The 25870-nt window shown below is 46.4% G+C and overlaps 2 protein-coding genes across 2 annotated transcripts in view; one reads left to right on the forward strand and one right to left on the reverse strand.

Annotated features, from left to right (window-relative positions):
* The window catches only part of EIF2S1 (eukaryotic translation initiation factor 2 subunit alpha), a 465302-nt gene that overhangs the window by 106442 nt on the left and 332990 nt on the right, over positions 1 to 25870 (forward strand). The gene's annotated exons all lie outside the window — the stretch shown is intronic.
* On the reverse strand, positions 12181 to 14973 carry LOC138771418 (rho guanine nucleotide exchange factor 2-like). Its single transcript, XM_069951097.1, has 4 exons — positions 14897 to 14973; positions 14748 to 14812; positions 14582 to 14623; positions 12181 to 12805 (listed from the first exon to the last, which is right to left on the reverse strand). Exons 1-4 carry the CDS (start codon positions 14937 to 14939, stop codon positions 12713 to 12715), a joined length of 243 nt encoding a protein of 80 aa, XP_069807198.1. The 5' UTR covers positions 14940 to 14973; the 3' UTR covers positions 12181 to 12712.

Here is a 25870-nt window from a genome sequence, read left to right on the forward strand (position 1 = left end):
TATCACACGGAACGATAATTGGCCAAATTGGCCCGATTCGGACGATTATCGCTCCGTGTAATAAATGCAACGATCAGCCGATGACAACGATCATCGGCTGATCGTTGAAATAGGCTAGAACATATTTTTGTTGGGCGCCGACCGTGCACCGCTGCGTGTAATAGTGGTGCACAGGCGGCGACTAACGATATACATTACCCATCAGCTGACAGGCCGCTGTGAAGCTACAGCACATGCGGGACCCGGGGAGAAGCGGATGGCAGGAGCAGCCCTGGAACGTGGATGGGTAATGTATGCCAGTTTAGCAAGGGCTGCAAGGACATCGGTAACGATGTCCTTGCAGCTCTTGTTCAACGACTATCTGTGTAATAGGCCCAGTAAACGAGCAACGATCTAGCAGATCGGCGCTCGTTTACAGGTATTATCGGGCCCTGATCGGCCCGTGTAATACCACCCTATCTCTCTCTATGTACTTTGGAGTAAACCAGCTCTTTCTGCTATGTAGCAGACTGGTAGCAAACATAAAATATGTTCGGTTACTTTTACAGTAGAGAAATAATGACATGTCCAGCTTTTCCTGGCGCTCTCCTGGATGTAATGTTGCTGTTACTGCGCGGAGGAATGTTTGGCCAAGGAAAATGGTTCTAATTTCTGTGAGGTTCAAATATTTTCCCCTGTTGCCTGGTAACTTACATTTTAATTCTGCTTTTAATAAATATGTATTAAGGACGTTCTTTATGATCGGCCCATAAAGTTTATTAAAGGGAGCACATTATGGACTCACACCTCACTGCAATATATGAATTTTTTTTTAGCACATTATTCTGCAGGAATTAATTTTGGGCAGCACCATATGCATCTAGCAATGTCTAAGGGTACAAATACACACGGCATATACGCTGCGTATTTACTGCTGCGATACGCAGCAAATACGCAGCAGATATGCAGCAGATGCGCAGCAGATTAGATCTAAATAACTGAACACAGCATCAAATCTGCTGCGTATCTGCTGTGTATCTGCTGCGTATACGCTGTGTGTGTTTGTACCCTAAATGTCAGGAGCCGCCTGTCACACTCAGCTCCAGGCACTGCCGGAGTGTGCGGCCGGCCTCCTGACAGCCCCGACAGCATCCCTGGCAACCGGCCCGGCAGTAACATAGTAACATAGTAAATAAGGTTGAAAGAAGACAAGAGTCCATCAGGTTCAACCTAGGAGAATCCTACTGTGTTGATCCAGGAAAGCGAAAAACCCCTATGGGGCAGAAGACAAACGCCCCACCACAGGGAGAAACTCCCCCCCCCCCCCCCCCGACTGCAATGGCAACCAGAACAATCCCCGGATCAACGTATCACCAGAAATCTAATGCCCATAACTTGTAATATTATATTGTTCAAGAAAAGTATCAAGGCCTCCCTTGAACTTATTTAATGAATCGGCCATGACAACCTCATGTGGCAGAGAGTTCCACAGTCTTACCGCTCGTACAGTAAAGAACCCGCGTCGATGCTGATGATGAAATCTTCTTTCCTCTAGACGTAGAGGATGCCCCCTTGTCATTGTTACAGAATTAGGAGTAAAAAGACCACTACAAAGACCTCTGTACTTTCCATTCATATATTTGTACGTTGTGATCAGATCGCCCCTAAGACGTCTTTTTTCTAGCGTAAATAACCCCAAGCTTGATAACCTGTCCTGGTACTGTAACCCACCCATTCCCTTAATGACCTTCGTGGCCCTCCTCTGCACCCGCTCCAGTTCAGCTGTGTCCTTCTTATATACCGGTGCCCAAAACTGTACACAGTATTCCATATGTGGTCTGACTAGTGATTTATAAAGAGGCAAAACTATGTTCTCATCTTTAGCATCTATACCTCTTTTGATGCACCCCATTATTTTATTAGCCTTATTTATTAGCTGCTGCCTGGCACTGATCACTAAAGTTGAGTTTACTGTCCCCCAATACCCCCAGGTCCTTTTCGGAAGTAGTTTTACCCAGTGTTTTATTACTTAGCACATAACTGTACTTATTATTTCTATGGCCCAAATGCATAACCTTACATTTATCCACATTAAACTTCATTTGCCATTTCTCCGCCCAAGCCTCTAGCTTCTCCAAATCCCTCTGTAATATGATATTATCCTCCTCTGTACTGATTACTTTACCCAGTTTAGTATCATCTGCAAAAATGGAGAGTCTACTCTGTAGCCCCTCTACTTGTTGGTGCGGCAGGGGTTTTACCGTCCCTGGCCAATCGGTCCAGGTGTTTTGTATATTGACATGCTGACTGGCAGCTGGCACTGCCAGTCAGCTTTATAGAAAGTAATGGGGGCTGGAGTCTCTGCCCCAAACACTATATGCATCTAGTAATGTCTAAAAGTTTTTGCCCCCTAATATCTATAGAAATTTCACATACTCTCAGCTTCTTTTAAAGGGCACGCTCAGCCTCAAATAACTTAAAGGGAACACTTTTATACAAAAGGGACCCGGGAATTTGCCCAAGTTTTGGTGGTGGTGAAAAAAGTTCCACTACATCCTGTAACATTGTTCTAAATCTCTACTGATTCTTAGCTAAGGAGTCCAGTGGGTGGTCCTCTTCAGTGATTGACAGCCTTCTTTGTATAAGTACACATATAGGGGTAACTGTCAGTTATTATTAGGCCCACCCACTAGACTTAAAAGCTCAGACTAAAGGAACCCTTTTACGTATCGGCTGTTAATCGTCTCGGCTGATCGTGTTGAAAAACAAACGATATAGATAGCAGCGATATGCTGTCGTCGCTCCATGTAATAGGCAGCAGACCGCCGATTTCTTCTATGGGCTTCCCGGATGATCTAGAGATCGCCCGGGCACCTAGCCAAGCCACCCCCCCCCCGGCAGCTCCCCAGCCTTTACCCGCTTGCTGCCGACATGTGTAATAGTGCCAGCAGCGAGCAGGAACGAGTCGCCATGTCTAATATTTAAGCAAAGATATAGATCAGTATATGTTATACCGGAACATTTTCCACGGATGTTTTTACCTTGTGTAAATGATTGTTCCCAGCCGTCACAATGAGCGCTGTACTGGGATCGTCTATTATGTCTAGCTGTGCTATGTATAGACAGAAAATACATTTGGCTGCTGTACAGTATTTTGCAGGAAGCTTCCCCGCAGTCATCTGACTGTGAGTATAATGTATAATGCCCATCTGGGTAAATCATTTATAGGCTGATCCTATTCTGTAGTATAAAATGATTACAGTGTAATATAACCATCTAAAGGGAATCTGTCATCTGTATATCATGTTCAGAGCCGCAGACTGGGCAGATAGGTAATAGAGAGAAAAAAGTAATAATATCGGTCTCTTAGTTGATGGCTGTTTGCTAAATTATAAAATCATGTTTTCCTCCTAAGCTGTCACAGAGGCTGGGCTGAACACTGTACATCAATCATGCAGGGGTGGTAAGTGTGGGGGAGGGAGAAGGCATGCATGCTGCAGCTTAGCCCAGACTCTTGAACTTGGAGAGAGAGGTGTAATTTGTTTTACCTCCCTGTTAGCTATCTGGCCATATCTGAAGCTTTGAGTTTGAGCATAATATAGAGCTAAAAGGTTGCCTTTAAGGAATAAATGTGTAATCTTTTGTAATAAACCATATTCCTGTTCTTTTTATTAACACACACACACACGCGCGCGCGCACACATATATATCAATATATATATCCCTCTCAACCTATGTAATAGTGTAATCTCTGGCCTCAGGGCCAGATTAAGGTTGGTGGAGGCCCCAGGGGACAATTTTGTTGTGGCCCCTTCCGTACTCCCCCCCCCCCCCCCAAAAAAAAAAAACAACCTAAAGCCAAAACTATACAGCAATCTATACAGATGGCTGCGTACACTAGGGAACTTAGTACCTAGCCCTCCTTGCTCCCCCTCCCCCCTTCCAGGATACCCTAGCATTGTAGTTAACCCACCCCCCTTCCAGGATACCCCTAGAATTGGTCCGCCACTCTGCCATACAGGAGCTCCCCAAAGATCAGAGTTCCCTCACCTGCTTCTCATGGATGTGGCTGAACCCGTCCCTCCAGAAGAATTAGAGCAGGTTTCTTCTGGAGGGACAAAATCCCTCTCGGTCCCCGCCTGACCACCAGCCCCATGGTCCCCACGCAGCCCCCTCTGGATGGACCCCATCATCTTCAGACGCTGCCTTCCCCACCGCACAGCCACCACCACTATCCTCTGTCCACTCCGCTGGGGGGAGGGGGGGAGGTTAGTGCTGTTGATCGCTATAGATCCACCAGCCTGAACTCTGCTTCCGGGTTCAGGCTGATGGAGGCCCCTAAGCGGTGGGGGCCCTGGGTGCACTCCCTTTAATCTGAGCCTGATGCCCCAGTAGATAGATATGCTGCCACCTATAGCCAGATACAATGCCCTGTGTAGCTAGATTTGTCCTATAGCAACATAAAATGGTCCCTGTAACCAGATATAACTCCCCTTGTAGCCAGATACAAGGCTCATGGTAACCGAATATGCCCCCTGTAGTCAGATACAATGCCCCCTGTTACTAGTAATAGCGCCCCCTGTAGCCAGATACAATGCCCCCTGTTACTAGTGATAGTGCTCCCTGTACACAGATACAATACCCGTTACTAGTAATAGCGCCCCCTGTAGTCAGATACAATGCCCCCTGTTACTAGTAATAGTGCCCCCTGTAGCCAGATACAATGCCCCCTGTTACTAGTAATAGTGCCCCCTGTAGCCAGATACAATGCCCCCTGTTACTAGTAATAGTGCCCCCTGTAGTCAGATACAATGCCCCCTGTTACTAGTAATAGTGCCCCCTGTAGCCAGATACAATGCCCCCTGTTACTAGTGATAGTGCTCCCTGTAGTCAGATACAATGCCCCCTGTTACTAGTAATAGCGCCCCCTGTAGTCAGATACAATGTCCTGTTACTAGTGATAGTGCCCCCTGTGGTCAAATACAATGTCCCCTGTTACTAGTAATAGTGCCCCCTGTAGGCAGATACAATGCCCCCTGTTACTAGTAATAGTGCCACCTGTAGCCAGATACAATGCCCCCTGTTACTAGTAATAGCGCTCCCTGTAGTCAGATACAATGCCCCCTGTTACTAGTAATAGCGCCTCCTGTAGTCAGATACAATGTCCTGTTACTAGTGATAGTGCCCCCTGTGGTCAAATATAATGCCCTGTTACTAGTGATAGTGCTCCCTGTAGTCAGATACAATGCCCCCTGTTACTAGTGATAGTGCCCCCTGTAGACAGATACAATGGCCCCCGTTACTAGTAATAGTGCCCCCTGTAGTCAGATACAATGCCTCCTGTTACTAGTAATAGTGCCCCCTGTAGTCAGATACAATGCCCCCTGTTACTAGTGATAGTGCTCCCTGTAGACAGATACAATGGCCCCCGTTACTAGTAATAGTGCCCCCTGTAGTCAGATACAATGCCTCCTGTTACTAGTAATAGTGCCCCCTGTAGTCAGATACAATGTCCCCTGTTACTAGTAATAGTGCCCCCTGTTACTAGTAATAGTGCCCCCTGTATCCAGACACAATGCCCCCTGTTACTAGTAATAGTGCCCCCTGTACTCAGATACAATGCCCTGTTACTAGTAATAGCGCCCCCTGTAGTCAGATACAATGCCTCCTGTTACTAGTAATAGTGCACCCTGTAGTCAGATACAATGCCCCCTGTTACTAGTAATAGTGCCCCCTGTAGTCAGATACAATGCCGCCTGTTACTAGTAATAGCGCCCCCTGTAGTCAGATACAATGCCCCCTGTTACTAGTAATAGTGCCCCCTGTAGTCAGATACAATGCCGCCTGTTACTAGTAATAGCGCCCCCTGTAGTCAGATACAATGGCCCGTTACTAGTAATAGTGCCCCCTGTAGTCAGATACAATGTCCTGTTACTAGTAATAGTGCCCCCTGTAGTCAGATACAATGCCTCCTGTTGCTAGTAATAGTGCCTCCCGTTACTAGTAATAGTGCGCCCTGTAGTCAGATACAATGCCCCCTGTTACTAGAAATAGCGCCCCCTGTAGTCATATACAATGTCCTGTTACTAGTAATAGTGCCCCCTGTAGTCAGATACAATGCCGCCTGTTACTAGTAATAGCGCCCCCTGTAGTCAGATACAATGCCCCCTGTTACTAGTAATAGTGCCCCCTGTAGTCAGATACAATGCCGCCTGTTACTAGTAATAGCGCCCCCTGTAGTCAGATACAATGGCCCGTTACTAGTAATAGTGCCCCCTGTAGTCAGATACAATGCCTCCTGTTGCTAGTAATAGTGCCCCCTGTAGTCAGATACAATGCCCCCTGTTACTAGAAATAGCGCCCCCTGTAGTCATATACAATGTCCTGTTACTAGTAATAGTGCCCCCTGTACACAGATACAATGCCCCCTGTTACTATTAATAGTGCCCCCTGTAGCCAGATACAATGCTCCCTGTTACTAGTAATAGTGGTCCCTGTAGCCAGATACAATGCCCCCTGTTACTAGTAATAGTGCCCCCTGTAGTCAGATACAATGCCCCTGTTACTAGTAATAGCGCCCCCAGTAGCCAGATACAATGCCCCCTGTTACTAGTAATAGCGCCCCCTGTAGTCAGATACAATGCCCCGTTACTAGTAATAGCGCCCCCAGTAGCCAGATACAATGCCCCCTGTTACTAGTAATAGCGCCCCCTGTAGTCAGATACAATGCCCCGTTACTAGTAATAGCGCCCCCAGTAGCCAGATACAATGCCCCCTGTTACTAGTAATAGTGCCCCCTGTAGCCAGATACAATGCCCCGTTACTAGTAATAGTGCCCCCCTGTAGCCAGATACAATGCCCCCTGTTACTAGTAATAGCGCCCCCTGTAGCCAGATACAATGCCCCCTGTTACTAGTGATAGTGCTCCCTGTACACAGATACAATACCCGTTACTAGTAATAGCGCCCCCTGTAGCCAGATACAATGCCCCCTGTTACTAGTAATAGCGCCCCCTGTAGCCAGATACAATGCCCCCTGTTACTAGTGATAGTGCTCCCTGTAGTCAGATACAATGCCCCCTGTTACTAGTAATAGTGCCCCCTGTAGCCAGATACAATGCCCCCTGTTACTAGTAATAGTGCCCCCTGTAGCCAGATACAATGCCCCCTGTTACTAGTAATAGCGCCCCCTGTAGTCAGATACATTGCCCTCTGTTACTAGTAATAGCGCCCCCTGTAGTCAGATACAATGCCCTGTTACTAGTAATAATGCCCCCTGTAGTCAGATACAATGCCCCTGTTACTAGTAATAGCGCCCCCTGTAGTCAGAAATAAAACATCCAGAAACAATAATTCCTTAGCCAGTAATAATGCCCCCAATAACTAGTAATGATGCCATCTCCATCTCTTATATTCTCTATACTTTCCTTCACCTTCAGGTTCTGTATTTTACCTTTGTGCAATATCAAAATGGTGTGAAGTAGAATTGGCCCAGTTGCCCCTAGCAACCAATCAGATTCCACCTTTCATTTTCCAAAGAATCTGTGAGGAAAGAAACACGTTATATTAATTTGTAAATTACTTCAATTTAAAAATTCCCAGTCTTTCAGTACTTATCAGCTGCTGTAAGTCCTGCAGGAAGTGGTGTATTCTCTCCAGTCTGACACAGTGCTCTCTGCTGCCACCTCTGTCCATGTCAGGAACTGTCCAAAGCAGTAGCAATTTTTTGCCATTTTTAGTATTTGTAGTGGGGGGGTTTTCAGTGTGCTTATGGTATGGCATTTCTCCATAGGCTTCTCTATAGGAACGATTACCTAAGGCTATGTTCCCACAACCTCTTTTTTTGGCCATTTGACGGCCACCTTTATGAACGGGCGTCATTTCGGGGCAAAGTAACGGCAGTATTATGCCATTTGCCTTAATACACCCATAATTTGGGGCCAGAAGGATGGACGTTCAAAAAGGTGTCTGTCAGATGACCAAAAAAAGAGGTTGTGGGAACATAGCCTTAGACTTTTGCGATACCATAAGCACACTGCAAATAAAACACTACAAAAACAACAACAAAAAAACAATGCAAAAACACAGAGAAGGTTTTATTTAACACGCACTTCATAATTCAGTATTCAGCCTAAAAATGCTTGGTGTTTATTATGGACACAAAAAGGTTTTACTCTGGCCGTGAATTTGGCAACAAAATACGGGTGTATTGCGCAAACATTGGCTGTAATCTGCATAACAGACCTGTATTCTGGGACCAAAATGATGTCCGTCAAAAAAAAAGTGTCCAAAAAAAGAAGTTATGGGGAACACGGAGTATATTTTATGTAGTATGTAAATTCAGTGTAAGGTCACAGGGTCATACACGGAGAAATGTTCGCTTTACACTATGTAAAACCAATGTAAAATATCTATGCAGGCAGCTTCCAGGCCTCCATGTCCCCTGTGTGCTGTGCAGGCCGCCATACTGTCCTCCTCCTCCCCCAAGTCCTGACAGCAGGAGGCAGCTAAATGGAGCATACACAGCACACAGTGACAGGATTGCTGTGCATCCTCCATCCCCTTCTCTGTCTCCAGAGCCCTCACACCAGTGTCAGCACCTTGTGGGCCAAACAGGAAACAGCAAGGCTGAGTGGGCCAGGCAGGGAGGAAGGGCCCAGGAACGTACCATCAGGGCCGGCCTTAGGGTAAATAGAGCCCTGTACGAAACCTTTTTTCAGCGCGCCCCCTTAAGGTAACATAAAGCTCCTTCAGCCTCCCATGCCTACAGACAACACCTGTCACCAGACCCCCACCCCCATACACACAACTACCACCCCCAGCTCCCCACACAACTACCCCCCCCCCCCCCAGACTAGGAAAGCTGGGTGACTACCTCTGTAGGAGCAGTGCAGACTAGGAAAGCTGGGTGACTACCTCTGTAGGAGCAGTGCAGACTAGGAAAGCTGGGTGACTACCTCTGTAGGAGCAGTGCAGACTAGGAGAGCTGGGTGACTACCTCTGTAGGAGCAATGCAGACTAGGAAATCTGGGTGACAACCCCTGTAAGAGCAGTGCAGACTAGGAAATCTGGGTGACAACCCCTGTAAGAGCAGTGCAGACTAGGAAAGCTGAGTGACTACCTCTGTAGGAGCAGTGCAGACTAGGAAAGCTGAGTGACTACCTCTGTAAGAGCAGTGCAGACTAGGAAAGCTGAGTGACTACCTCTGTAGGAGCAGTGCAGACTAGGAGAGCTGGGTAGCTACCTCTGTAGGAGCAGTGCAGACTAGGAAAGCTGGGTGACAACCACTGTAAGAGCAGTGCAGACTAGGAAAGCTGCGTGACAACCCCTGTAGGAGCAGTGCAGACTAGGAAAGCTGGGTGACTACCTCTGTAAGAGCAGTGCAGACTAGGAAATCTGCGTGACTACCACTGTAGGAGCAGTGCAGACTAGAAAAGCTGGGTAACAACCCCTGTAAGAGCAGAGCAGACTAGGAACCAGAACACATCAGGATGTCCTGGCACCGGCCCACGTTGTGACTCTTACCTCGTGATGTTGGTGGACCGCCGCCCTCTTCTTCCGAGGGCTCAGTGTCTGCGGTCTCCGGCAGTCTCTCTAGCTCAGTCAGGTCGCTTAAGTCATCTTTTAGGTCTGGATTGTCTTGAAATGTGATGATGGGGAGAGGGCCGGCCACCATGGTTGAGAGCCGATCATGGTTTGATTGTGAGGAGTAACGGCAGAATGCTGGTGAGGTTGGAGGTCAGGCCAGGTGCCGGCCCTGTTATACAGGGGTGGGGAGCTTACCTGGGAAGGGGTGAAGGTCTGGTAGAGGGCAGGAAGGCTACGTCTCCGGGGGTCACTTACTCGGGTGACATCCTAGGTGCAGTGCCCCCTGGGAAACATGAATATGCAAAAGAAGAGCCCGTGGAGCCTCATTGAAGAGCCAGATATCCCTTCGGGAAGGACCCAGCCACGGGGCGGCTCCTGTAAGGAAACCACCAAAACCACCATATTAAGTGGCCCTATAAGTCAATTTAATGACAAAGGAAAAACCAAGGCCAGGTATCCATCCACATACTGAGCGCTTTCATTAGCAGCCAGCAATTTTATCGTTTGGCTGGTCCCCCTGAGATCAGTGATCTGTTTCTCTTATGGCTTTACTAGTCATGTGCTCCCACCTAGCCAGAGTCCTGCTCCACACTGATGAGGGGCAACACCCCGAAACAGCTGTCTGTGGATGGGTACCTGGCCTTGGTTTTTCCCTTGTCATTACATTGACTTATAGGGCCACTTAATATGGTGGTTTTGGTGGTTTCCTTACAGGAGCCGCCCCTTGGCAGGGTCCTTCCCGGAGGGATATCTGGCTAGTCCTGTGTTTTGAGACTCTTCAATGAGGCTCCACGGGCTCCTCTTTTACATATATAAAGGAGGAGGGATAGAGGAGCGGCAGTGAGTATATACAGGAGGAGGGATAGAGGACCAGTACAGAGTATATACAGGAGGAGGGATAGAGGACAGTACAGAGTATATACAGGAGGAGGGATAGAGGACCAGTACAGAGTATATACAGGAGGGATAGAGGAGCGGCAGTGAGTATATACAGGAGGGATAGAGGAGCGGCAGTGAGTATATACAGGAGGAGGGATAGAGGACCAGTACAGAGTATATACAGGAGGGATAGAGGAGCGGCAGTGAGTATATACAGGAGGGATAGAGGAGCGGCAGTGAGTATATACAGGAGGAGGGATAGAGGACTGGCAGTGAGTATATACAGGAGGGATAGAGGAGCGGCAGTGAGTATATACAGGAGGGATAGAGGAGCGGCAGTGAGTATATACAGGAGGAGGGATAGAGGACCAGTACAGAGTATATATAGGAGGAGGGATAGAGGAGCGGCAGTGAGTATATACAGGAGGAGGGATAGAGGAGCGGCAGTGAGTATATACAGGAGGGATAGAGGAGCGGCAGTGAGTATATACAGGAGGAGGGATAGAGGACCAGTACAGAGTATATATAGGAGGAGGGATAGAGGAGCGGCAGTGAGTATATACAGGAGAAAGGATAGAGGACCAGTACAGAGTATATACAGGAGGAGGGATAGAGGACCAGTACAGAGTATATACAGGAGGGATAGAGGAGCAGCAGTGAGTATATACAGGAGGGATAGAGGAGCGGCAGTGAGTATATACAGGAGGAGGGATAGAGGAGCGGCAGTGAGTATATACAGGAGGGATAGAGGAGCGGCAGTGAGTATATACAGGAGGAGGGATAGAGGACTGGCAGTGAGTATATACAGGAGGAGGGATAGAGGACTGGCAGTGAGTATATACAGGAGGGATAGAGGAGCGGCAGTGAGTATATACAGGAGGGATAGAGGAGCGGCAGTGAGTATATACAGGAGGAGGGATAGAGGACCAGTACAGAGTATATATAGGAGGAGGGATAGAGGAGCGGCAGTGAGTATATACAGGAGGAGGGATAGAGGAGCGGCAGTGAGTATATACAGGAGGGATAGAGGAGCGGCAGTGAGTATATACAGGAGGAGGGATAGAGGACCAGTACAGAGTATATATAGGAGGAGGGATAGAGGAGCGGCAGTGAGTATATACAGGAGAAAGGATAGAGGACCAGTACAGAGTATATACAGGAGGAGGGATAGAGGACCAGTACAGAGTATATACAGGAGGGATAGAGGAGCAGCAGTGAGTATATACAGGAGGGATAGAGGAGCGGCAGTGAGTATATACAGGAGGAGGGATAGAGGAGCGGCAGTGAGTATATACAGGAGGGATAGAGGAGCGGCAGTGAGTATATACAGGAGGAAGGATAGAGGACCAGTACAGAGTATATACAGGAGGAGGGATAAAGGACCAGTACAGAGTATATACAGGAGGGATAGAGGAGCGGCAGTGAGTATATACATGAGGGATAAACGAGCGGCAGTGAGTATATACATGTGGGTGCAAATGGCATTCCCTCTCTTATCCCAACTACCTATAAATAATACACAGAGTCATGAATTCCTTAAAATTGTGGAGTTTTTGGCCACGGGTTTTATTCACAGTTTACTAAAAGTATTGTTTATTAAACATATATATCGCAACAATTTTAATAAATCTCTTTTACAATTACAACAGAGAACAAAAAAATTAAATCCTTTTTTTTTTTTTTTTTTTTTTAGTTAAAACCAACATAACTTTACTTTTAAATGTCCGCCCAAACATATTCATTTCCTTGGGGCGACTCACCCACTAATGCTGGCGAAGCCAGGCATGACCCCAAGCTGGCCGAGGCCAATTCCACAATATTCTGCAGGCCCAAATTGAACAAATCAAGACCAACATCGGACAGATGTATTCCATCCGGACGATACAGGCCAGGGAGGAAACCCTCAAGGTCGACATGGCGGTAGGAAATACCGCCAAATGTGGACATGAAATTAGACATCCCTCTATTAATTCTGCGATGGATCGTGTCCAGGTAGGCGAAGCCGGAAAATGACCACACCAACCTAGGCACGATCTCAGAGAAACACGAAACCGTGTTGGGATACAATACAGACAGCACTATATAAGTCATTTTTAATTCCCCGAACAATATATCAGAGAGCTTCCGCCCAATATAATTTCCACCCGCATGGATGATCATGATATTAGGCGGAGGCCACACCCTACATACACCTTCAACTAAGTCTATCAACTGATCCCATCATAAACCCCTAACTCCCACCCAATAAATTATCACATCACTTAAAGCTAAATTAGTTGCATAAATCCTGTAGCGGGCACGCCTATGTGCCCAATACGCGAACGAGTGTCCGAGGATCCATACCACGATAGGACTGCGACCTGTAACAAAATTAGAGACATAAATGAGGTCTAATATATAAACGATATTTATCAGATTTCCATCTACCTATAGTCCTAATCCTAAAGGGAGGGAGACCTAACCTTAAAGAGTCACTGTCGTATTTTTTTTTCTTTTTTTGCAGAAATCAATAGTCCAGGCGATTTTAAGAAACTTTGTAATTGGGTTTATTAGCCAAATCTGCTATTATCTGCATTTAAAAAGCCTTTTCCCAGGTCCCCCCCTCCCTCCTCTTTTCCATCCACTGTAGAAAATCAGGAAATTGTGACTTGTTGCATGAGTCACACTCTGTCTGTTCCTATAGAGAGGGGAGGGGGGAGGAGGAAGGAGGGAGTTAGACGACAGCAGAAAGCAGATAACAGAGGATTACAGGCAAGGAGCTGGGTGACAGCTGTAATCAGAGCTCAGAGAGGTTAGTGGTGACTGTCAGAGGAGATAAGGTATTTGTCAGGGTAAGGTATTTGTAGATTAACTCTTTGTTGTCCTGTTTTGGTCTTTTATTTAGCTCTCTCCATAGGAGAACAATGAAGACAGGAGGGAGAGCTTCAAACTGCTTTTTCATGATAAAAATGCATTTTTTAAAAAAGTTTCTTAAAATCGCCTGGACTATTGATTTCTGCAAAAAAAAAAATCACGACAGTGACACTTTAAGGCTTCAGTCGCAGCACCTATAACGAAGGAGTGTGCCGACAAACCAACTAAATCAATATCCACTTCCTAAAGACTGAAACAAACTGATATTTAGAGAGAGAGATGGCATCTAGGTGAACTAAAAAGGAACCTGAAACTTTAGGGCGCAACAACATATATTCAAGCACGCAGCGAACAGGACATGACGGACTACCCACAACTGCCCTGAGAAAAATATGTACACCGCGACCAATCCGATCCGTCTTAGAACCCTTAATAAAAAGTCGCACACTACTTTTTGATACAAAAACATCTTCCAAACCCAAGATAGCGAGAGAATCTACTCTATTAGCCACCAATTCGCCTATTCTGAATGCCCCAAAAAAGAGGAGCGGCAGTAAGTATATAGAGGAGGGATAGAGGACCAGTACAGAGTATATATAGGAGGAGGGATAGAGGAGCAGCAGTGAGTATATACAGGAGGAGGGATAGAGGAGCGGCAGTGAGTATATACAGGAGGAGGCATAGAGGACCAGTACAGAGTATATATAGGAGGAGGGATAGAGGAGCAGCAGTGAGTATATACAGGAGGAGGGATAGAGGAGCGGCAGTGAGTATATACAGGAGGAGGCATAGAGGACCAGTACAGAGTATATATAGGAGGAGGGATAGAGGAGCAGCAGTGAGTATATACAGGAGGAGGGATAGAGGAGCGGCAGTGAGTATATACAGGAGGAGGCATAGAGGACCAGTACAGAGTATATATAGGAGGAGAGATAGAGGACCAGTACAGAGTATATACAGGAGGAGGGATAGAGGAGCGGCAGTGAGTATATACAGGAGGAGGGATAGAGGAGCAGCAGTGAGTATATACAGGAGGAGGGATAGAGGAGCGGCAGTGAGTATATACAGGAGGAGGGATAGAGTAGCAGCAGTGAGTATATACAGGAGGAGGGATAGAGGAGCAGCAGTGAGTATATACAGGAGGAGGGATAGAGGAGCGGCAGTGAGTATATACAGGAGGAGGGATAGAGGACCAGTACAGAGTATATATAGGAGGAGGGATAGAGGAGCGGCAGTGAGTATACACAGGTATATAAGTATTCTGCACCAGTACGGGTGCTTACCTCCTGTGGAATCTTATTCTGCAGCTGGTTCCCATTACGATCCTATAGGAGAAGAGCAGACGAGATATAGGGGGCTGTGTGACACATGGACATATACATTACAGTCATAGATTCAGGGCCCCTGCTCTCCTGTATGGTAACACAAAGGATGGTCTGCAGGACTCACCTTCTGGTTGATGTCTTCCTCTTTGTTAGAGTCTAGAGATCCGTTCACACTGCTGCTTTCAGTATCTGCAGGAGACAAGGAGGATATAATATAAATCTCATCACAGGAGTCATTCCGGTTCGGTCCGGCGCCCTCTAGTGGATACTCACTTGCGGGGATACCGGGGGTAGTAGATACATGGTTATGCTCCATCTTCTACGAGTTCTGCTCTGTTTCGATAGACAGTATCACATCCTTCAGCGCCTCCACTACAATAAAGAAGGAAACCTTTATATCTGCTGCAGTACCGCATCCAGCCAGCGGAGGCAGCCTCAGTTTTGCAGCCAGTCACTGGGAATTGCTCACTTTCCTTAATGGCTTTGGTGATTAGTTTCTCTCCTCGGTAGCTGTCCATTGATTCGGTCCTGAAGAGTTTCCGCGTGTTACCGCCCATGGGGAAGTCTTCTCCGGCCTGCAGCTGCAGCACTTTAGTGAAGAGGGTCACCTTCTCTTCGAGGATATTTGCGACTTCCTGATCCCGCTGCTGTATGACCTCTGCTGGGAGACACGGGGTTAGTGTTCCACACTGTATAGGCTGTTGCCGATACCTCACTACACACACGGGCTGAGACGGTAGTCATACATATCTTTCAGCTTCCTCAGTTTGGCCCCCACTTCAGTCTCGATCAACGGGAACTCCTCACGCTTGGGACATCTGAAAATCAACATAATGATCATTAAAGGGGTTGTCCAACATTTTTTTTCTTTTAAATCAACTGGTGCCAGAAAGTGCCGAAGTTCTGTAATTTACTTCTATAAAAAAATATCCTGTCATCCACTACTTACCAGCTGCTGTATGTCCTGCAGGAAGTCTCTCCAGTCTCTCTACAGTGCTCTCTGCTGCCACCTCTGTCCGTGTCAGGAACAGCAAATCCCCATAGAAAACCTTTCCTGCTCTGGACAGTTCCTGACATGGACAGAGGTGGCAGCAGAGAGCACTGTCTCAGACTGGAGAGAATATACCATGTGCTGCAGGACATACAGCAGCTGATAAGTACTGGAAGACTGGAGATTTTTTAATAGAAGTAAATTACAAATCTCTGGCACCATTTGATTTTTAATGAACTACCCCTTTAAAGGGGTTATCCAGTGCTACAAAAACATGACCACTTTCTTTGAGAGACAACACGACTCTTGTCTCCAGTTCAAGTGCGGTTTGCAATTAAGCTCCATTCACTTCAATGGAACTGAGCAGCAAACCCCGCCCAAGCTGGAGACAAGAGTGGTGCTGTCTCTGGAGGAAAGTGGCCATGTTTTTGTAGCGCTGGATAACCCCTTTAATGGAGACCTGGATGGGGTATACAGGCGGCCATTTACAGCTGACCACATATAGAAAGCATGGGTGGAAGCACCTGAGAATACCATAGTGACTCTGGTAACTTACACTTTCACCGTCTGTGCAATGACTTACATCCACGTGTTACGATTTTCTCACGAAGCATGCGTGAACCTCGTACATCTCCGGAGGCTTAGCGCTGATCAGGAACATTCCCTTTTCCTGGTTGGCAATGTCCCGTACTATGAGGTTTTCTAAGGAGATGATGGGGGATTTGTCCTAGGATCGAGAAAGGAGGCAAGATCACACAGGAGTCTATAGTCTACCATCCAGGTGGCAGGAGCACACGAGAGTCTATAGTCTACCATCCAGGACACAGGTCTACACTCATATCTGGAGCACATTGAGGTCTATAGTCTACCATCCAGGAGACAGGTCTACACTCATATCTAGAACACATGAGAGTCTATAGTCTACCATCCAGGACACAGGTCTACACTCATATCTAGAACACATGGGAGTCTATAGTCTCCCATCCAAGAGACAGGTCTACACTCATATCTTGAGCACATGGGAGTCTATAGTCTACCATCCAGGACACAGGTCTACACTCATATCTGGAACACATGGAAGTCTATAGTCTACCATCCAGGACACAGGTCTACACTCATAACTGGAACACATGGAGGTCTATAGTCTACCATCCAGGACACAGGTCTACACTCATATCTGGAGCACATGGAGGTCTATAGTCTACCATCCAGGAGACAGGTCTACACTTATAACTGGAACACATGGAGGTCTATAGTCTACCATCCAGGACACAGGTCTACACTCATATCTGGAACACATGGAGGTCTATTGTCTACCATCCAGGTGGCAGGTCTACACTCATATCTAGAACACATGACAGTCTATAGTCTACCATCCAGGTGGCAAGAGCACTTGGGAGTCTATAGTCTCCCATCCAGGAGACAGGTCTAGAATCATACCTGGAACACATGAGAGTCTATAGTCTACCATCCAGGTGGCAGGTCTACACTCATATCTGGAACACATGAGAGTCTATAGTCTACCATCCAGGTGGCAGGTCTACACATATGTGGTGCACATCAGCTCTTACCAGGGTTGGGAAGTAGTATTTTTTGTCCTTCTCTTGGAGCAGGACAAGGACATCATTTATTAGCAGCATAATAACATCTAGAACAGAAGAAAGACCTGGATTACCCATCAGAGAACACTCCGGAACCTTCAAGAACAGTTATAGAGCTAATAGATACAAAGACACAACAACAATCCCATCTCGTCACCTCTGAAACATCCGGCGACCGTCTTCCAAAGCAAAGATCCTTCGTGGACTAGCTTCAGTCTCAGCAGCTCCTCCTTGGTGAAGCAGTTATCTCGCTGAACCATAGCGGTGGATTTACTGTCCACTTTCTGGTAGATCTCCTGCAGACAGAGGTTTTTCTCATTGTTGTAGACTTCCTGGTCAATGGTGGAAAGAAGCTCCTTCACCAGGGACAGGGAGGTGGCCAAGTCTTCATACTCTTCCTCATAACCTGGTGAAGAAAGAAAACTTATATAGGCTACACATAGGGGGCAGTATTATAGTAGTCATAAATAAAATGAAAAGAAACAGAGTCTCGCACTCACCAACTTGAAAGATGCAGGTGGTTTAATTCAGACACATCGGAGCAAGTTCAGTGGGGAGAGGGAAGGTGGAGAGCAGGTGCGTTCCTCTCCTGTGAACGCACCTGCTCTCCACCTTCCCAGTAGTTATATCCCTGTATATAGGAGCAGTATTAGGGTACAAACCCACACACCGTATACGCAGCAGATACGCAACAAATACGCAGCAGATTTGATGGTTTAGATTTGATGCTGTGTTCAGTTATTTAGATCTAATCTGCTGCGTATTTGTTGCATATTTGATGCGTATTTGCTGCGTATCGCAGCAGTAAATACGCTGCGTATACGGTGTGTGGGTTTATACCCTTATAGTAGTTATACACGAACTGGAGAGAGTGGAACGGCTGCACATCCCATCTATGGCTGATACTAATGCCGCTAGGCCTATATTAAAAATCAACACCAGAGTGTCTGTATATGAATTGATCAAGCCATATTGCCCCGTGTACCACCGCGCAGGTCCTCTGGTCCACACGGGTCCCTACGCTAACTCCACACCGTGTCGGTCAGCGACCGCCAACCCCGCAAAGCGTGCACATGCAGGGAAGGGAGGCCATGGAACGGCCCTGCAACCCCAATGTCACAGGACCAGACCCAAAAAGCCCCACCAAAACCCAGCCAGCACCACTGGCGGGGAAGGCTGCCCCCAAACGACACAAGTATGGATATGGTATTACACTTACCATTGCTGCTCTCACAGAATGGGGAAGACATAGGGTCCAGACATGTGAGCACAGACATTATAGTAGTTATATTCTTGTATATAGGAGCAGTATTATAGTAGTTATATTCCTGTATATAGGAGCAGTATTATAGTAGTTATATTCTTGTATATAGGAGCAGTATTATAGTAGTTATGCGGTTCAGGGAAGAAACAGAGTGCTGCACCTCACACCTATGGCTGATACTAGTGCCGCTTGGCTAAATAAAAAACACATCAGAATTTTGTGTATGAATTGATCAAGCCATACTGCCCCATGTACCTCGTGCCGGTATCTGATACACATGGGTCCCTACACTAAGTCCACACCGTGCCAGTCAGTGGCCACCAACCCCGCAGGCGTGCACAGCCAGGGAACGGGGGCCATGGGACGGCCCTGCGACCCCCATGCCACAGGACCAGACCCAAAAACACCACACCAGAACCCGGCCAGCACCGCCGGCGGAGAAGGTCGCCCCCAAGCAGCACAAGTCTGGATAAGGTATTGCGCTCACCATAGCTGCAGCAAACAGAATGGGAAAAAACAGGAGGGATTAAAACCATGTGCACTCAGGTGTCTCCTGCTAATTGCGGTCATGTGGGTCTCACCAGGAGGAGTGCAAAACACGGAGAAAAGAGAGAAACAAAATGCGGTTCAGGGAAGAAACAGAGTGCTGCACCTCACACCTATGGCTGATACTAGTGCCGCTTGGCTAAATAAAAAACACATCAGAATTTTGTGTATGAATTGATCAAGCCATACTGCCCCATGTACCTCGTGCCGGTATCTGATACACATGGGTCCCTACACTAAGTCCACACCGTGCCAGTCAGTGGCCACCAACCCCGCAGGCGTGCACAGCCAGGGAACGGGGGCCATGGGACGGCCCTGCGACCCCCATGCCACAGGACCAGACCCAAAAACACCACACCAGAACCCGGCCAGCACCGCCGGCGGAGAAGGTCGCCCCCAAGCAGCACAAGTCTGGATAAGGTATTGCGCTCACCATAGCTGCAGCAAACAGAATGGGAAAAAACAGGAGGGATTAAAACCATGTGCACTCAGGTGTCTCCTGCTAATTGCGGTCATGTGGGTCTCACCAGGAGGAGTGCAAAACACGGAGAAAAGAGAGAAACAAAATGCGGTTCAGGGAAGAAACAGAGTGCTGCACCTCACACCTATGGCTGATACTAGTGCCGCTTGGCTAAATAAAAAAACACATCAGAATTTTGTGTATGAATTGATCAAGCCATACTGCCCCATGTACCTCGTGCCGGTATCTGATACACATGGGTCCCTACACTAAGTCCACACCGTGCCAGTCAGTGGCCACCAACCCCGCAGGCGTGCACAGCCAGGGAACGGGGGCCATGGGACGGCCCTGCGACCCCCATGCCACAGGACCAGACCCAAAAACACCACACCAGAACCCGGCCAGCACCGCCGGCGGAGAAGGTCGCCCCCAAGCAGCACAAGTCTGGATAAGGTATTGCGCTCACCATAGCTGCAGCAAACAGAATGGGAAAAAACAGGAGGGATTAAAACCATGTGCACTCAGGTGTCTCCTGCTAATTGCGGTCATGTGGGTCTCACCAGGAGGAGTGCAAAACACGGAGAAAAGAGAGAAACAAAATGCGCTTCAGGGAAGAAACAGAGTGCTGCACCTCACACCTATGGCTGATACTAGTGCCGCTTGGCTAAATAAAAAACACATCAGAATTTTGTGTATGAATTGATCAAGCCATACTGCCCCATGTACCTCGTGCCGGTATCTGATACACATGGGTCCCTACACTAAGTCCACACCGTGCCAGTCAGTGGCCACCAACCCCGCAGGCGTGCACAGCCAGGGAACGGGGGCCATGGGACGGCCCTGCGACCCCCATGCCACAGGACCATTCTCTCCAGTTCGTGTTTTACAGTTCTCCCTCTCTGAACAGCTAGCACTCCTTTATAAGACCCACATGACCAAAATTAGCAGGATATGCCTGTGCTCACATGTCTGGACCCTATGTCTTCCCCATTCTGTGAGAGCAGCAATGGTAAGTGTAATACCATATCCATACTTGTGTCGTTTGGGGGCAGCCTTCCCCGCCGGTGGTGCTGGCTGGGTTTTGGTGGGGCTTTTTGGGTCTGGTCCTGTGACATTGGGGTTGCAGGGCCGTTCCATGGCCTCCCTTCCCTGCACGTGCACGCCTTGCGGGGTTGGCGGTCGCTGACCGACACGGTGTGGAGTTAGCGTAGGGACCCGTGTGGACCAGAGGACCTGCGCGGTGGTACACGGGGCAATATGGCTTGATCAATTCATATACAGACACTCTGGTGTTGATTTTTAATATAGGCCTAGCGGCATTAGTATCAGCCATAGATGGGATGTGCAGCAGTTCCATTCTCTCCAGTTCGTGTTTTACAGTTCTCCCTCTCTGAACAGCTAGCACTCCTTTATAAGACCCACATGACCAAAATTAGCAGGATATGCCTGTGCTCACATGTCTGGACCCTATGTCTTCCCCATTCTGTGAGAGCAGCAATGGTAAGTGTAATACCATATCCATACTTGTGTCGTTTGGGGGCAGCCTTCCCCGCCGGTGGTGCTGGCTGGGTTTTGGTGGGGCTTTTTGGGTCTGGTCCTGTGACATTGGGGTTGCAGGGCCGTTCCATGGCCTCCCTTCCCTGCACGTGCACGCCTTGCGGGGTTGGCGGTCGCTGACCGACACGGTGTGGAGTTAGCGTAGGGACCCGTGTGGACCAGAGGACCTGCGCGGTGGTACACGGGGCAATATGGCTTGATCAATTCATATACAGACACTCTGGTGTTGATTTTTAATATAGGCCTAGCGGCATTAGTATCAGCCAAAGATGGGATGTGCAGCAGTTCCATTCTCTCCAGTTCGTGTTTTACAGTTCTCCCTCTCTGAACAGCTAGCACTCCTTTATAAGACCCACATGACCAAAATTAGCAGGATATGCCTGTGCTCACATGTCTGGACCCTATGTCTTCCCCATTCTGTGAGAGCAGCAATGGTAAGTGTAATACCATATCCATACTTGTGTCGTTTGGGGGCAGCCTTCCCCGCCGGTGGTGCTGGCTGGGTTTTGGTGGGGCTTTTTGGGTCTGGTCCTGTGACATTGGGGTTGCAGGGCCGTTCCATGGCCTCCCTTCCCTGCACGTGCACGCCTTGCGGGGTTGGCGGTCGCTGACCGACACGGTGTGGAGTTAGCGTAGGGACCCGTGTGGACCAGAGGACCTGCGCGGTGGTACACGGGGCAATATGGCTTGATCAATTCATATACAGACACTCTGGTGTTGATTTTTAATATAGGCCTAGCGGCATTAGTATCAGCCATAGATGGGATGTGCAGCAGTTCCATTCTCTCCAGTTCGTGTATTATAGTAGTTATATTCCTGTATATAGGAGCAGTATTATAGTAGTTATATTCCTGTATATAGGAGCAGTATTATAGTAGTTATATTCTTGTATATAGGAGCAGTATTATAGTAGTTATATTCTTGTATATAGGAGCAGTATTATAGTAGTTATATTCTTGTATATAGGTGCAGTATAACAGTAGTTATATTCTTGTATATAGGAGCAGTATTATAGTAGTTATATTCCTGTATATGGGGCAGTATTATAGTAGTTATATTCTTGTACATAGGAGCAGTATTATAGTAGTTATATTCTTGTATATAGGGAGCAGTATTATAGTAGTTATATTCCTGTATATAGGGAGCAGTATTATAGTAGATATATTCTTATATATAGGGGGCGGTATTATAGTAGTTATATTCCTGTATATAGGAGCAGTATTATAGTAGTTATATTCTTGTATATAGGAGCAGTATTATAGTAGTTATAGTCTTGTATATAGGAGCAGTATTATAGTAGATATATTCTTATATATAGGGGGCGGTATTATAGTAGTTATATTCCTGTATATAGGAGCAGTATTATAGTAGTTATATTCTTGTATATAGGGAGCAGTATTATAGTAGTTATAGTCTTGTATATAGGAGCAGTATTATAGTAGATATATTCTTATATATAGGGGGCGGTATTATAGTAGTTATATTCCTGTATATAGGAGCAGTATTATAGTAGTTATATTCTTGTATATAGGGAGCAGTATTATAGTAGTTATAGTCTTGTATATAGGAGCAGTATTATAGTAGTTATATTCCTGTATATAGGAGCAGTATTATAGTAGTTATATTCTTGTATATAGGAGCAGTATTATAGTAGTTATATTCTTGTATATAGGAGCAGTATTATAGTAGTTATATTCTTGTATATAGGGGGCAGTATTATAGTATTTATATTCTTGTATATAGGGGCAGTATTATAGTAGTTATATTTTTGTATATAGGGGGCAGTATTATAGTAGTTATATTTTTGTATATAGGGGGCAGTATTATAGTAGTTATATTCTTGTATATAGGGGGCAGTATTATAGTAGTTATATTCTTGTATATAGGAGCAGTATTATAGTAGTTATATTCCTGTATATAGGAGAAGTATTATAGTAGTTATATTCTTGTATATAGGGGGCAGTATTATAGTAGTTATATTCTTGTATATAGGAGCAGTATTATAGTAGTTATATTCCTGTATATAGGAGCAGTATTATAGTAGTTATATTCTTGTATATAGGAGCAGTATTATAGTAGTTATATTCTTGTATATAGGAGCAGTATTATAGTAGTTATATTCTTGTATATAGGGGGCAGTATTATAGTAGTTATATTCTTGTATATAGGGGCAGTATTATAGTAGTTATATTTTTGTATATAGGGGGCAGTATTATAGTAGTTATATTCTTGTATATAGGGGGCAGTATTATAGTAGTTATATTCTTGTATATAGGAGCAGTATTATAGTAGTTATATTCCTGTATATAGGAGAAGTATTATAGTAGTTATATTCCTGTATATAGGAGCAGTATTATAGTAGTTATATCCCTGTATATAGGAGGCAGTATTATAGAAGTTATGGTAGCAAAACGAGAGTTTAGTCGGCACCACAGCGATAAGCAGGCTGCACCACATCCTCTGCGCACTCTCCTCTCCCGGCACCTCATCCTCTGCGCGCTCTCCTCTCCCGGCACCTCATCCTCTGCGCGCTCTCCTCTCCCGGCACCTCATCCTCTGCGCGCTCTCCTCTCCCGGCACCTCATCCTCTGCGCGCTCTCCTCTCCCGACACCTCATCCTCTGAGCGCTCTCCTCTCCCGGCACCTCATCCTCTGAGCGCTCTCCTCTCCCGGCACCTCATCCTCTGAGCGCTCTCCTCTCCCGGCACCTCATCCTCTGAGCGCTCTCCTCTCCCGCCACCTCATCCTCTGAGCTCTCTCCTATGCCGGCACCTCATCCTCTGCGCGCTCTCCTCATTCTCCTTTCATCTTTCGGTGCGGGCAGCGTTGGATAAAGACACTGCCTGCGCCAAAAGCAGAAAGGAGAATGAGGAGAGCGCAGGGAGGATGGAGGAGCTGCTGAACAGGTGACAAGTGACGCCCCCTCTGGCAGACCACTGTGGAGGGAGGACGTTCTCAGCCAGTCAGCAGCCTTCAGCTGCTGATTAAGCAGCATACAGCCCCCTGACCCCGCAGACCATCGCACAACACCAAAACTGGGTGTTTCTGCTCAGTGACAGCCTACAAGGTCGCTGGGTGTTTCCATTTATTGACAGCAAACAAGGCTACTGGGTGTTTCCATTCATTGACAGTAAACAAGAGTACTGGGTGTTTCCATTCATTGCAGCAAACAAGGACACTGGGTGTTTCCATTCATTGACAGCAAACAAGGTTACTGGGTGTTTCCATTCAGTGACAGCAAACAAGGCTACTGGGTGTTTCCATTCAAATATGTAGTAGCAAATCTACAAATGGTAGTGCAAGCACTCTGCTGACCAAGTGCTTTGTGCTGCTGATACGTGCTAGACGTCTCGATCTAAAAAAAAGAGTAGTACAGTAAGTGTGTTCATCCAGTGCTACGTGCTGCTACGTCATACATAAATACACCGGGTAGTACAAGCAGGCTGCTGTGCTACTATAAGGCACTCTGTTTACCAAGTGCTACGTGCTACATAATACAGCCGTCCAGCTGTACCTATAAAATATTCATACACCCTTTTATAACCAGGTAATTCACCTGTATAACATCGACTTGTGACTTTATTACCTGTGATTTTGGGGTGCTAGATGCTTCCCCTGCTGTCCCAGTTGTATTCCAGTGGTGTTGGCATCATTTCCTGAGGTGTCATTGTGGACTTGGTGACCTCCAAGTGGTCAAATAGATGTTTTTCAATAATCGAATACTTGTTCCCATAGTCTTTAATGGGATCGAATATTCGAATATCAGGAGATATGCGTACGAATATCGAATATTCCAGATTCGTTACGAACTTTTTGCGAATTTCGTAACGAATCTGGTTCGTTACGGTTCGGTTCGCTCATCCCTTGTCCTGTAGTGGCTGTATACCTGTATATACACATTCTGTAGTGTGTACATAGCTGTATACCTATATGTACACATCCTGTAGTGGCTGTATACTTGTATATACACTACCGTTCAAAAGTTTGGGGTCACATTGAAATGTCCTTATTTTTGAAGGAAAAGCACTGTACTTTTCAATGAAGATAACTTTAAACTAGTCCTAACTTTAAACAAATACACTCTATACATTGCTCATGTGGTAAATGACTATTCTAGCTGCAAATGTCTGTTTTTTGGTGCAATATCTACATAGGTGTATAGAGGCCCATTTCCAGCAACTATCACTCCAGTGTTCTAATGGTACAATGTGCTTGCTCATTGGCTCAGAAGGCTAATTGATAATTAGAAAACCCTTGTGCAATCATGTTCACACATCCGAAAACAGTCTAGCTCGTTACAGAAGCTACAAAACTGACCTTCCTTTGAGCAGATTGTGTTTCTGGAGCATCACATTTGTGGGGTCAATTAAACGCTTAAAATGGCCAGAAAAAGAGAACTTTCATCTGAAACTCGACAGTCTATTCTTGTTCTTAGAAATGAAGGCTATTCCATGCGAGAAAGTGCTCCTTCAGAGGACAGCACAAACAGGCTCTAACCAGAGTAGAAAAAGAAGTGGGAGGCCGCGTTGCACAACTAAGGCTGGCTTCACATTGCATTTTTTTTTTGCAAAAAACGGATGAAAAATGCATGGAAAAAACGGATGCATTTGTGTGCATCAGTTTTTCCATTGACTTTCATTGAAAAAAAAAAAAAACGGATCAAAACGGATCCGGTTTTTTTTACGGACACAAAAGTAGTGTCAGCTACGTTTATGTTTCCGTAAAAAAAAACGGATCTGTTTTGATCCGTTTTTTTTCACAATGGAAGTCAATGGAAAAACGGATCAAAACGGATGCACACAAATGCAGCCGATTTTTTTCATCCGTT

This window comes from Dendropsophus ebraccatus, chromosome 13, assembly GCF_027789765.1.
Source record: "Dendropsophus ebraccatus isolate aDenEbr1 chromosome 13, aDenEbr1.pat, whole genome shotgun sequence".
NCBI classification, from domain to species: domain Eukaryota; kingdom Metazoa; phylum Chordata; class Amphibia; order Anura; family Hylidae; genus Dendropsophus; species Dendropsophus ebraccatus.